Source organism: Leucoraja erinacea, chromosome 11 (assembly GCF_028641065.1).
Source record: "Leucoraja erinacea ecotype New England chromosome 11, Leri_hhj_1, whole genome shotgun sequence".
Lineage (NCBI taxonomy): Eukaryota > Metazoa > Chordata > Chondrichthyes > Rajiformes > Rajidae > Leucoraja > Leucoraja erinaceus.
The window spans coordinates 45,331,215-45,345,006 of NC_073387.1; the positions used below are offsets into that span (position 1 = coordinate 45,331,215).

General features: G+C 44.7%; 1 protein-coding gene across 1 annotated transcript in view; it reads left to right on the plus strand.

The window, feature by feature from the left end:
• Positions 1-13,792, plus strand: part of LOC129701743 (collagen alpha-1(XXIII) chain-like) — a 134,102-nt gene that overhangs the window by 19,420 nt on the left and 100,890 nt on the right. The window contains exon 3 of the mRNA XM_055643145.1: positions 8,560-8,604. Coding sequence (XP_055499120.1) covers positions 8,560-8,604 — 45 coding nt within the window. The remainder of the gene's footprint in view (positions 1-8,559; positions 8,605-13,792) is intronic.

A 13,792-nucleotide genomic window follows, 5' to 3' on the forward strand; every position in this document is an offset into this window, starting at 1 on the left:
TCATGGTATGTCATGAGCAACTAATGAAATCAAGATTGAGCCTCCAGCAAGAGAACAATTTGACTTCCAGACATGTGTATTAAAAATAAATCTGCATACTTGAGACATGCTGGGTTTAGTATTAGATTTTTGTGACTTTTATCAGTCTTTGAGAATGATGAAAATTTGACTTTAGTTAAAATCAATACTTTTGCCTGAAGGGCCTGTCCCACGAGCATGTGAGCTGCATGCGGCAAGCGCGACCTAAAGTGCCTGTCCCACGAGCATGCGATTGCATGCGGAAAGCGCGACCTAACCAGCAGCGGGGGCCGCGCGGAGGTCGAGTGAGTGACATGAAGTTAGATCGAAGTTCGTGCGTGACGTACGGCGTCGAGGCGATGCTTATGGCGTCGAGGCGGCTGCGGGCCGGCAGGCCGTTGCCGCGCGGAATTTTTGAACACGGTCAGTTTTTTGGAGCCCCGCGCGATGTCGGGACCAGCTCCGCACAACTCCATACGGCTCCGGCAATTGAAGTGGAACCGACCCCGCGAGGCCATATGGCTCAAGCGACCACGTTAGGTCGCGCTTGCCGCATGGAGTCGCATGCTCGTGGGACAGGTCCTTTAGGTCGCGCTTGCCGCATGGAGTCGCATGCTCGTGGGACAGGCCCTTTATGAAATTAATCGATCATTCACAGACAGGTAAAGAGTATAAATATACTGTTCAGTTTTATTTTACAAACAAAATTAAGGTCAAGCAAGAGTGATGACTGAAATGCACATCTGACCCCTTGTATTTATTTTTGTTTGCGAGTACTATTTCAAGACAAAAAGTGGTGGTTCAAGTCAAGTCAAATTAGTTTTATTCGTCACGAGCACTTAAACTGCAGTGAAATGAACTTGCCAGCAGCGGTACGATAAAAAAAACCACACAATACACACAAAAATTTAACACAAACATCCGCCACAGCATTCATCATTGTGGTGGAAGGCACAAAGTTTGGTCAGTCCTCCTCCATTTTCCCCCGTGGTCGGGACCACAATCCTCCGCAGTCGCCGCTGCAGGCGTCCAGATGTGCAGACAAGTTAAGTCCAGGTAAGTCCTGAATCGGTGCCTCCCCACCGGAGACCATAGCTTCAAGATGGTGTAGGCCGCAGGCCGGCAGTCGAAGATCTAAAGTCCCTGCCGCGTCGCAGCCAAAAGCACCGCAGACCGCAGGGCCGGCGGTCGGAGCTCCTCTCCAGGGATCCCCGGCGAGGATGGTAAGTCCCCGCCGCGCCCGCGGTTAGAAGTAGGCGGCGGTCGGAGCTCTTCTCCTCCAGTCCCCAACGAGGAATCCCAATCTCCGGACGCCGCGCCAGCTGGAGCTCCGCAGTCCGCGGCTTCAGGCTGCCGCGGGCCAGCGAACGGAGCGCTCCCCCCCAGCGACCCCCAGCGAGGGCTCGCCCACTCCGCGACGAAACAGTCTGCGCTGCGCCCGCTGCTAAAGCCCCGGGCGTGTCTCTGGGAAAGGCCGCACCGATCCTCTATGTTAGGCCACGAATGAGGTGACATGGAAAAAGTCGTCTCTCCTTGGAGGAGGCGACCAAAGCGGTTTCCCCCTTACCTCCCCCACACCACCCCCCACACAAGACACACCAAGAAACATTAAAAACACACATTGGGACACACTAAAATAAACAAAAAAAGTGGAAAACACTAACACGCTGCTAGCTAGTTCACATCAACTGTTCATTTAGCCTTTTCCTATAGGGCCTGTCCCACCAGCATGCGATTGCATGCATCTAGCGCGACCAAACGTGGTGGCTTGAGCCCCGCACTTCCACCCGCACAACTCCATACGGCTCCGGCGATCGAAGTGGGACCGGCCCCGCGAGGCCGTACGGCTCAAGTGACCACGTTAGGTTGCGCTAGCCTCATGCAGTCGCATGCTGGTGGGACAGGCCCTTTAGTTTCTATTTTCTGAAGTTCCTGTTTTATAATGTTGCAGTTACTAGACCCACTGCGTACAATTTTAATTTCTATTTTGAAGAGAGTTATTTATTTTGGTGGACCTTTATTTGTTTGGAGCATTTTCTGAAGGAGATGGAGCATTCCTTTGATGGGCATTTGGAAATGTTAATATGATTGTAACTAGATTTTTAGTTTTTACTAGAATGTTGCCTGGGTTTCAGCAACTTAAGTTACAGAGAAAGGTTGAACAAGTTAGGGCTTTATTCTTTGGAGCGCAGAAGGTTAAGGGGGGACCTGATAGAGGTCTTTAAAATGATGAGAGGGATAGACAGAGTTGATGTGGACAAGCTTTTCCCTTTGAGAATAGGGAAGATTCAAACAAAAGGACATGACTTCAGAATGAAGGGACAGAAGTTTAGGGGTAATATGAGGGGGAACTTCTTTACGCAGAGAGTGGTGGCGGTGTGGAATGAGCTCCCAGTGGAAGTGGTGGAGGCAGGTTCATTGGTATCATTTAAAAATAAATTGGATAGGCATATGGATGAGAAGGGAATGGAGGGTTATGGTACGAGTGCAGGCAGGTGGGACTAAGGGGAAAAAAAATTTGTTCAGCATGGACTTGTAGGGCCGAGATGGCCTGTTTCCGTGCTGTAATTGTTATATGGTTATATGGTTATATTGGTACAAGGGCTCTCTGAGTCATGAAACATGAGTAAACATTCACATGAGTAAACATTCTTATTTCTAAAGCATTTTTAAAGCTAGTAATAATAATAAAATGTTTTAAGCTGTTTAGTAATTATTGAACACAGTATGTATTCCATCAGGTTAATTATGGGTAGTGTTAGTGTGAGTATTCAATGAAATTGAAGGGCAACACAGTGACCACTAGGTAGAGCTGCTGCCTCACTACACTGTGGACTTGGGTTCGCTCCCGCCCTCTGGAGCTGTCTGTGTGGAGTTTGTATGTTATCCCTGTGACCATGTGAGTTTCTTCCTGGGTGATCCGGTTTCCTCCCAAAAACATGAGGATTTGTGGATTAATTGGCCTTGCAACTTGCCCCTAGTATGGAGGTTGTGCATGCAAAAATGGAATATCACAGAACTAGTGTGAACGTGTGATCAGTGGCCAGTGTGGACTCATTGGGCCCATTTCCATGCTGTATCTCTGGACTAAACTAATTATAGCAAAATTAAGGTTAAGCAATAATTTTTTTTAAAATATGGAGCGATACAATATGCGTACAGTTTTGGTCTCCTAATCTGAGGAAAGACATTCTTGCCATAGAGGGAGTACAGAGAAGGTTCACCAGACTGATTCCTGGGATGGCAGGACTTTCATATGAAGAAAGACTGGATAGACTTGGCTTGTACACTCTAGAATTTAGAAGATTGAGAGGGGTTCTTATAGAAACTTACAAAATTCTTAAGGGGTTGGACAGGCTAGATGCAGGAAGATAATTCCCGATGTTGGGGAAGTTCAGAACTAGGGGTCACAGTTTAAGGATAAGAGGGAGGTCTTTTAGGACCGAGATGAGAAAAACATTTTTCACACAGAGAGTGGTGAAACTGTGGAATTCTCAGCCACAGAAGGTTGTTGAGGCCAGTTCATTGGCTATATTTAAGAGGGAGTTAGATGTGGCCCTTGTGGCTAAAGGGATCAGAGGGTATGGAGAGAAGGCAGGGATGGGATACTGAGTTGGATGATCAGCCATGATCATATCGAATGCTCCTGCACCTATTTTCTCTGTTTCTATGCTTTTCTATGAACAATGACTATTTTTCACTTACAGAGAAATTGGTCTACAGATAGGAAAGGAACCCCTGTGCAACTGGGGAACAACCTATATTTTGCTTTCTATATGGTTGTACTTGCACAAGTCAGGTTGGGGGGGGGGGGGTGGGGGGGAGTTCCAACCGCCACGGGTACCATGTAATCCTGCGCTACCTGCTCCATGGTCGGATAGTCAGCGACTAAACCGTCTCCCCCACCTGGTTTGCCAGGTGAAGAGGAGGCTTTGGACCCCCAGCAAGGACCAAAAACAAGACCTGTCAAAGGGCGGATGAGTTCCTAGCGAGCCCATGGCAATCCATACTTCACTTGAAGTTGCGATCACTGTCGTACACAGCATTGTAAGGCACCATGCCCGTTGATGTTTTCAACAATGATGATGATGTTGTATCCCAGTGGTCTGCTGTGCCTTGTAATGAGAAGGCATTCTGAACAGAGCAACATACACTTGAAAATGTTCACACTGAGATAAAATGTGGCATTTTGAAATGTATACTGATGAGTGAAATCTAGCATTCCCTAATCATCAGGTAGACAAAAATGCTGGAGAAACTCAGCGGGTGAGGCAGCATCTTTGCAGAGAAGGAATAGGCTATGTTTCGAGTCAAGACCCTTCTTCAGATTGATGGGGGGGGGGGGGGGGGGGGGGGGGGGGGGGGGGGAAATAGAAAGGAGACAGTAGGGTTGTGGGAGGGCCGGATATAGTAGGCGTGTGGGGGAGCTGGGAAGGGAAGGGGAAGGAGGGAGAAAGCAAGGACTACCTGAAATTGGAGAAGTCAATGTTCATACCGCTGGGGTGTAAACTACCCAAGCTAAATATGAGGTGCTGTTCCTCCAATTTGCACTGGGCCTCACTCTGGCAATGGGGGAGGCTCAGGACAGAATGGTCGGATTTGGAATGGGAGGGGGTGTTAAAGTGCTGAGCAACCGGGAGATCGGGTTGGTTATTGCGAATGAGCAGAAGTGTTGGGCGAAGCGATCGCCAAGCCTGTGCTTGGTCTCACCTTAACACCTGGAATAGCGGATTCAGTAGATGAGGTTGGAGGAGGTGCTGGGGAACCTCTACCTCAGCTGGAAAGACTGCTTGGGTCCTTGGAGTTAAATTGGGAATCAAATAATTTTTTGATGGTTTCATCTTTTTTAACATTGTTTTTATAGTGTGGTTTAATATGAACAGAGAGTCATTGTCATGGAGCCAAGCATTTGCAAAAAATTAAAATCAACCGCTTTAGATACGAACAGATGAGTACTTAAACTCAGAAATTGGTCAGTTACTTTAGAAGTGTTTTTCTGTTCCTTTGTGTAACACTTGCTATTATTTTGTACTAGGAATAAGAGCTAATTGGACCCTAAATGTTATTTCACCTTTCAATTAGGTTTTATTAATCTGTAACTTAATACATTGATTAAAAAATGAGGAGATTGTAATTACATTTCATATTGACTTAATATATCAAACAATAATCAAAATTGGGGAGATTGGTCGGTTCTTAGCCAAGTAATTTCAATTCAAAGCACATGTAGAACATATTCAATTAAATTTCATTAACAATCATGTAGGAATCAAGCATTGCAATTGCTGAATCTCTGAGATATTCCCAATTTATATAGATAGCAATGAAGGCAAGCATAACATCTGCCTTCTTTACCACTCTGTCATAGAAGGCACATAGTATAAGACTATAAAGTCAAGAAGTCGTGATGGCTTTATAGGGCTTTGGTTAGGCCACATTTGGAGTATTTCATGCTTATTTGGCTTACCCCATTACAGGAGGGATACAAAGGCTTTGGAAAGGGCGAGGAAGAAGTTTACCAGAAGGATGCCTGGATTAGGGGGTATTAGCAACAAGTAGAGGTTGAAAAGACTTAGATTGTTTTCACCAAAATGCTGGAATTGAGTGGAGACCCAATAGATGTAAATAAAATTGAGAGGCATAAAAAGGACAGACGGTCAAAAACTTTTTCCCAGGAAGGAAACATCAAAGACTAGAGAGCATCGCTTTAAGGTGAGAAGTTTAAAGGAGATGTGCGGGGTTTGGTGGTGGCTGCCTGGAACACTGCCAGGGGTGGTGGTGGATGCAGATGCGATAGTGGCATTTAAGAGGCTTTTGGATGGACACATGGATATACAGGGAATGGAGGGATATGGACCGTGTGCAGGCAGATGAGATTAGTTTTTCTTGGTATCATGCTCAGCACAGACATAGTGTGCCAAAGACCTTGTTCCTGTCCTGTACGGTTCTATGTTCTTTCAATTCACTTCATTGTGAAGACTTGCAATTTCTATTGAGGTCAACCTGCTTAAAGCAGAATTGTTGATTGATAACTCATTTCCCACCTTAAACATATCCTCTCCTCAACAATCGAGTCTGGCAATAGTCATACTTGGGTTCACCTCCAGATGTAATTGACATAGCCAGCAGGGTAAGACACTACTTATCCAAATTTCTCAGCTGTCATATTTTCCATGTTAGTATCTTCCTACCTACCAAATAACCAAGTTAAATTGCTGGGATGATACACACACGCACATACATATATATTAAAGCAACTTAGTAAAAAATGTTTGACAAATGGTTGTATGTTTAGTTTTCAGTTCCTTATATGTAGCATAATATTCGGTAGGCGGCGCGACTCTCGTCAGCAGCGGCCTCTGCAGCCCGTCCGTGTTTTTATTATTTTTTGTCTATGTTTCTATGTAGTTTTTGTTATTTTTTGTTGGGGTGTGTGTGTGTGGGGGTGGAGTGGGAGGGAGGGGGAAACTTTTAAATCTCTCCCTGCACGGGAGACCCGACCTTTTCTTGTCGGGTCTCCGTTGTCGTTGGGGCTGCAACGAGGAGCGGCCTCCAACAGGAGAAGACCGGGGACTCTGGTGCCGACGACTCACCTCACTGTCGCGGAGCTGGCCGAGTCCAGAGCGGGTGGAGCGGTGGTGAAGCGCTGTTGCTGCTGCGGCCTGACCTCCGGAGATTCGGAGGCTGCAACTGCGGGTCTGGCGGACAGCAGCACCGGGAGCCCGCGGGTCCCTGGAGGGAGACCGCTTTTCAGGGCTCTCGCAACGGCGACTTCTCCTGCCCGAGTTGCTGGGTTGAAGAGCTCCTGGAGCAGGGCCTTACAGCACCGACCCGCGCGGCTTGGAATGGCCGCGGGACTCTGCGAGCGCACGCCGGGGGCTCTAACACCAAGACCCAGTGTGCGACCTCACACCACCCGGCGTGGCTTTAATGGCCGCGGGACAATCGCCATCGCCAGCCGGGGGCTTTGACTTTGACTCTGACATCGTGGGGGGAGAGTGCAGTAGAGAGATAAGTTTTTTTGGCCTTCCATCACAGCGATGTGATGGATGTTTATGTAAATTATGTTGTGTCTTGGGTCTATTTGTTTGTAATGTATGGCTGCAGAAACGGCATTTCGTTTGGACCTCAAGGGGTCCAAATGACAATTAAATTGAATCTTGAATCTTGAATCTTGAATCTTGGGTTATAATGAGACCACCACAATTGGTAGCAATTCCTACCCATTGGAATCAATGCAACTGAACTAAACAATGTTTACTAAATACAGTGAACCCTCTCCCCAATTCATTGCATCAAAAGTTATAACATTGTGCCCATTATTGAAACTAAATGAAAACACAAATAATGATTATGATTTTAGACAGCAGCCTAACACCACAATTGAATAATGCCTGCAAAAGAGAACTTTTGAAAATGGAATTTGCAATAAAATTCACCTGATTAATAAATAACATATAGTGAGACCCATTTTATGTACCAAATTCCATTAGACAGTTCAAGAAATTAGTGTGAAATAGAAAGAAGTAAAATAACCACAGGACGAATAAAGAAGAATTACAAGTACAAAGAAAAATCCTCATCATTACCCAAAGCAAGTGAGATTTTCATCAAATGAGACAAGGTGCTGACTTTGGGTAGCCTTCATTTGCCATTTGTAAGCCTTGGCCTGTTTTGTTTTTCTCTTTTCCCAGTGGAAGATTGGCTTCATTCATTAGCAATGAGATGAAAAATTACTTCTAGTAAGCAGCTATGCAAACTGCTGGTGTGGCAAAATAATACACCGACAAACTCCAGTCCATGAGGAATCTGAACTTGCATCATCCTGCAGAGAACTTGTTATTGTTTGGGTTATATAATTTGCATAGGTTTTCAATAATAGGTTTTAGATGAACACCATATGTTGGCAAATTAGTTCAGTTGGCTTGAGTCATTGGGTTGAGAATAGATTTCTGCACACAATCATATCACATTTAACAAAGGACACCAATGATTGATTAAAAGAAATTAAAGCAAAACTAAATTATGAGTAATTTGTTACTTTTGAAGAAATTACCACAGCTGGGAATCAAGTGGAGTTTCAATGGCAGAAATGTTCTTTATTGTTCGGTTACATTGTCCAGACATTTTTTTGGTTGTATTTCTAGTATTAACTTGCCGGAATTGGGATGGAATTTAAGCAGTCCTAAGGAATTCAATGGCTTGCTTTGCTGGATGTCAGAGCAAATTAAATATTGCCTTTGTGAGATTCATCTGTTAGCACCAGCAGTTCAGTAATATATTCAATATCTTTTAAGTTTACAAACAATTCTCCATCCTTTGACCAAACTAATTTGTAATAATAAACTTTAACCAAAATTCCCAGGAATATGCAATTAACAGAACTGGAGTCTGCAGAAGCCAGATGGTATGTAACACTCGTTGTAATGTTTCAGCGCTGAGGGAAGAAATGCCACGGGGTTCTATAATGGAATTAAAGAAAACATTTCTTAGATCCAATAACGAACAAATAAGTTGATTCTCTTCAATTTTTACCCTTAGGTCCCCAGGGGAAGCGAGGCAAAACAGGAAGAAGAGGAGCCACTGGTAAGTTTTGTATTTGAATTACTATTTTCCTTGGCAGTGGCCACGTACCATGTGGTGAACTAAATGACTTGTTACCATTCTCGGATGAAAACAACTTTGAACTCAATTCTGCAGTTTGTCCTAGAAACATGCAGGTATTCCTGGTTAATGCAGGCATATGCTCCATATTTCAAAGTGCTGGCGTAACTCAACATGTCAGGCAGCAACTTGGAGAAAAAGGATGGGTGACTGAAAGTCTAAAGAAGGGTTCCGACCTGTAGACTTTCAGTCTAAAGAAGGGTTCTGACCCAAAACGTCACCCACCCTTTTTCTCCAGAGTTGTTGCCTGGCTCGTTGAGTTACTCCAGCACTTTGTGTCTAACTTCGGTATAAACCAGCATCTGCAGTTTCTTCCTGCACTGCTCCATATTTTAGATTGACCCCTTTCTAGAACCAATCCACTGAGCATTTAGTCTTCTATCGTAATAAGGACCAATTGCATACCACAGGTACTTGTCTGCCTGGTTGTACACTTGCAGCACACTGCTAGGTAAGCTAAAATAAGAAAAGTAAATTTCTGCAGCCAAAGTCACTCCTCGAGCAATTTCAACAATTGAAGAAAGTAAAGAGTTTGAGATTTTTGTCCTTTTACCACAGCCTAGTGATGATTTCTCAGGAACAAGTATGAGATGTTTTGTAGATACAAGGAAGTCAGATGCTGGAATTTTCAGCAAGAAACAGCAAGTGCCGGAGTAACTCAGCGGATCAGGCAGCATCTGTGATGGGAATGGACAGTCAACGTTTCGGGTCGGGCTGCTTCAGACATTTCTCGTATTGTGCACATAAAGCAAAGAATAGCCCGGTGCTATTTGGTGAGATGTTCTTCCCACCCCCTCACAGCCAAGCAAAAGATATTAGTGAGCAGATATGAGCGAGAAAAATAGACGTTATCAACTTTGGGGTTATTATCATCCACGCCATAAAGAGCTGTATGTGGCGAAAGGGATCAGGGGGTATGGAGAGAAGGCAAGTACAGGATACTGAGTTGGATGATCAACCATGATCATATTGAATGGGGGTGCAGGCTCAAAGGGCCGAATGGCCTACTCCACCTATTTTCTATGTTTCTATCACTACTGACAGCCCTGTTGCCCCGTTTGTGTCTGTGAATAAGAGGACCAAATTCTGTTTTTATTGTACAGGGTGTTATGGGGATTCTCTTTAAAATCAGCAAATTATTATTTGGGAATGTACTCTGAATGTACTTTGAACTTGGATAGACACAAAATGCCGGAGTAACTCAGCGGGACAGGCAGCATCTCTGGAGAGAAGGAATGGATGACATTTCGGGTCGAGACCCTTCTTCAGATGGAAAACTGAAAGTCTTGACTTGAAACGTCACCCATTCTTTCGCTCCAGATATGCTGCCTGTCCCTTTGAATTACCCCAGCGTTTTGTGTCTATCTTCGGTTTAAACCAGCATCTGCAATTCCTTCCCACACATTTCGTCTAATACTTTGAACTTTGCCAGCTGTGGCCTGAGCAAGATAGGGATATCTGAGATTGTTGTGTTTTATATGCCCTGCAGTCAACCTTTTAATTTCACGAATGGTTTGGCATCTGCTTCCCGAAGTTACGGATTGTGTATGATAACACAACTTACGACTTTGATATGCAGAAGCCTGTCATGATGTGTACACATTAACATTCTTTGGCCTCGTCAAGAAAAAAATATCAAATCGACAGATGGCTTGAGAGCGACTAAATCTACCAGCCTATACCTGTGGTTAACAACTGGATCGAGATATCTAGAAAAAGAAGAAGAACATTCCTACAATGAGACACAAAGCTATAATAGTCTACAGCAAAGTAGTAATTGACAGATCCATTGTGTAAGTGTACTGTCAATGATTTGACACTTCACAGAGAGAGAGTGTGGTGTGGTACAGCTCGGGCATCCCACATAGTTGACATAATCAAGGGATATGGGGGAAAAGCAGGAACGGGGTACTGATTTTAGATGATCAGCCATGATCATATTGAATGGCGGTGCTGGCTCAAAGGGCCGAATGTCCTACTCCTGCACCTATTTTTGATGTCTATAGTTGTAGCATTGATGCATGCAAAATGTTGCCAGGCAGGAAGGTCCAGAGCTGGACATTTGTGACAAAGTTGCAGGTAGAATTGCGTAGAGAAGTATTTCATAGTTGCTATCAGTAAGGTTCATCAGTAATGGCAGCAAGGACTGTTGGAATGCACCTGCTGCCGCATGTTGGCTGCTGATTGCATTCACTTGTACCTCATGTAGCATGGAGGTGAACATAGCCTGCAGCCAGCATTAACCATTGGTGAGAAGATGCTTTTCCCCCCGCGTTGGCTTCAGAGAAAATCTATTACAGATTCGCTGAAATGATGCCAAGCTTAAAAAGTAACATTACAAGACCACACTGCACAAATTCAGCCTTCCTTCGCTTGATTTTAAAAGATCCATTGAAGGTATTCAGACAAGCTGGGCAATGCCACATCAGCCTCTGTATAGTTTTGCTTCAAAGCAGGAGGTTAGCACAATCAATTCAAATGAAAGTACAGGTAACCTAAAGCTTCCTATCATTCAACAGCATAAGAAGGTGACATTTCTTGCATGTTGTCAAGTTATTACAGTTAATATCAGCAACAGTTTTATGGTTATTCCTGAGAATGTGTAAACTGCACTGTGGCTGAATCCTTGGGTGAAGCCACTTTTGCATTGACACATCCAAGAGGCTGTTGTGAGTAATATTTGTAAGGAAGGCACATGATAACCAATAAGAGGGTCCTTAGAAGACAGGAGAAGTTATATCACCTTACAATAACAAGGACCACACGGGTTAATTCTGCAAAAGAGATTCTTATTACAGAAAAACTCAATATCTAATTAGAATGTTTTTTTATTATCTGGCATTCAAGAACTTGGAATTCTCATACAACCGCAAGAAATGTGTTGTTATGAAAATAAGCTCGAACTGTATTTAATTTGAAGTGTTCTGCGAAGCAAGTGTGAAAAGACATTTTTACTTTATTTCCATTTGCACAACAGATGGTTGAGAATACACTGTATTTGAAAATCCTGATGTCTCGGCATGAGGAGGTGACCTTTGCCCATGTGCTGACTCACTGTGACCCTGGTTCTTGCACACCCTTCCCACCTGCTGGGCCCCTGGTTCCTGCACTCTGCTTCCACTCACAACACCCTAATTCACCTGCTCCCTTTAAACTTACCTGGTTTATTGGAAAAATCCTTATAATACTGCATAACATCTACACTCTGTGAATTAAAAATGTGCTGTGATACAAATAAAAACAACATCTGCCAGTCTGCTACACCTGGTCCTGAGTTTGCCAGATAATTGGAGGTTTGATGTATAACATTTGAACTTTTGATGTCTGGGTTATATTTGATATTCTTCCAGTTGACCTGCGAATGTCAAATTTCAATGGAAGTATGTATCAGAAAAAAAAATTAACCTAGTCTGGTGATTTGCCATCAGTCATCTTCCATTATCACATTGTCAAAATATTCCCTGGATGTTCTAATGAAAATCTGCAGTTAATAACTTCACTTTTACTAGCTGGATTCCTGAATGTATATAACCTTTTGTGTTAGTGTTACTGTTCTTTCCCTTCTGCCATGCTTCCTGTTTAGTCTACAGGAAGCCCCACTCTGAGCCTACAGATGTCTCCTTACTCCCCAAATACAGAATGTAATCTCCTAGTAAGAGTGTTTGAGGTTTGAATCTGTCAATTTTACTTCGGAGTCACGTGAGTTCCCCCGCAGCGGCAGTTTTTAAAAGCCGGAACCTGCAGGTAAGAGATACTCTGCGGTCTTTTGTGTTGTTCCCATACTGATTTACAGGTGGGGAGTCAATGGACAAGTCCAAGAAAACAAAGAGGGCTGCGACAAAGCTGGCGGGGGAGGACCGCGGAGTTGAGGGCAGCCAGCAGCGGTCAGCGGCACATGAATCACTCGTAATGGGACCAGCTGTGCCCGACTTCGCCTCCGCACCGGCCAGATCCACTCCGCGGCCGGGCGGTAAGGCAAAACAATAAACCAACAAAGTCGTTGACTCGGATGAGTCCGACTTAGAGCAGCCTCGAGCGGCCAGCGACCGTGAGCGCTGGAGCCGGATGGAGCGGTGTGTGGAGCAGTTGCTCCAACATGACAGGCTCCGGGAGATGGAGTCTAGTCACTGTGGGCACTATGTTAAACCCACAGCAGCACCTCTTGTAGGGCTGCACAGTGCATCTCCCTTGTCAGAGGGGAGTACTGGGGGTCAGTTCCGGGCTGATCCTGAAGAGGGGTTTGCAGAAGAGAAATCAAGTGTGCAAGGGGTGCAGGAACGTGAAAATCTACTGGACATGGTGTCCAACTTCATACAGCCAGACCAGACGGGCCAAAACCTGGAGCAAAAACTATCTGCCAATATAGATTATATGTCCTTTAACCAGCTACAGGAACAGGCTGTATTGGACACCACGGCAAGACACTTGGCACTGGGTAACTGTATATCCCTGAATGTTCCTGTAAATAATTGCATATGGAAACATATCGGAGCAGGAGTTAGAGGCATGTATGTCAAACTCCAAAAGGTACTAAAGCTCCTAACAGCGGGAATAACAGCTTTCGCCCGCACAGTAGATGAGAAGGACATGTCGCAGGACCAACAGGATGCACTGGCGCTGCTTTGCAACACACAATATGAAATAAACTGCATCAGGAAGAGTGCCATCCGACTTGCTCTAAACCCGAAATTCGCAGGTCTGTGCAAAGCTGGAAATGTAAAACCACCAATTTTACTATTTGGAGGTAACCTATCGAAGCAAGTCAAGGAGCTTGATGAGGAGGCAAAAACCCTGGAGCTCATAAAAGCGACTTCATCAAAAACCTACTACGGCCACAGACAGCATCCCTACGCACCCACCAGTAGAACAAGACAAACTGGTGAAAGCTCAAAGGTCCGGTACACCGAACATGAGTCTTTTTTAGGCCATGGCCCAGGCCGGCCTTTTTGGAAGATACGGAAACCTCCAACACCAACCCAACCGCAAACCCAGACACCGGCGCCTCAACATCAACGAAGGATTTACAAAAATAAGTAAACCTGCCACTGGTAACTATGGAGGTAGGTGGGTCTGGTTCCCTACAAATTGCAGGGAGCATGGAGGTTGGGGG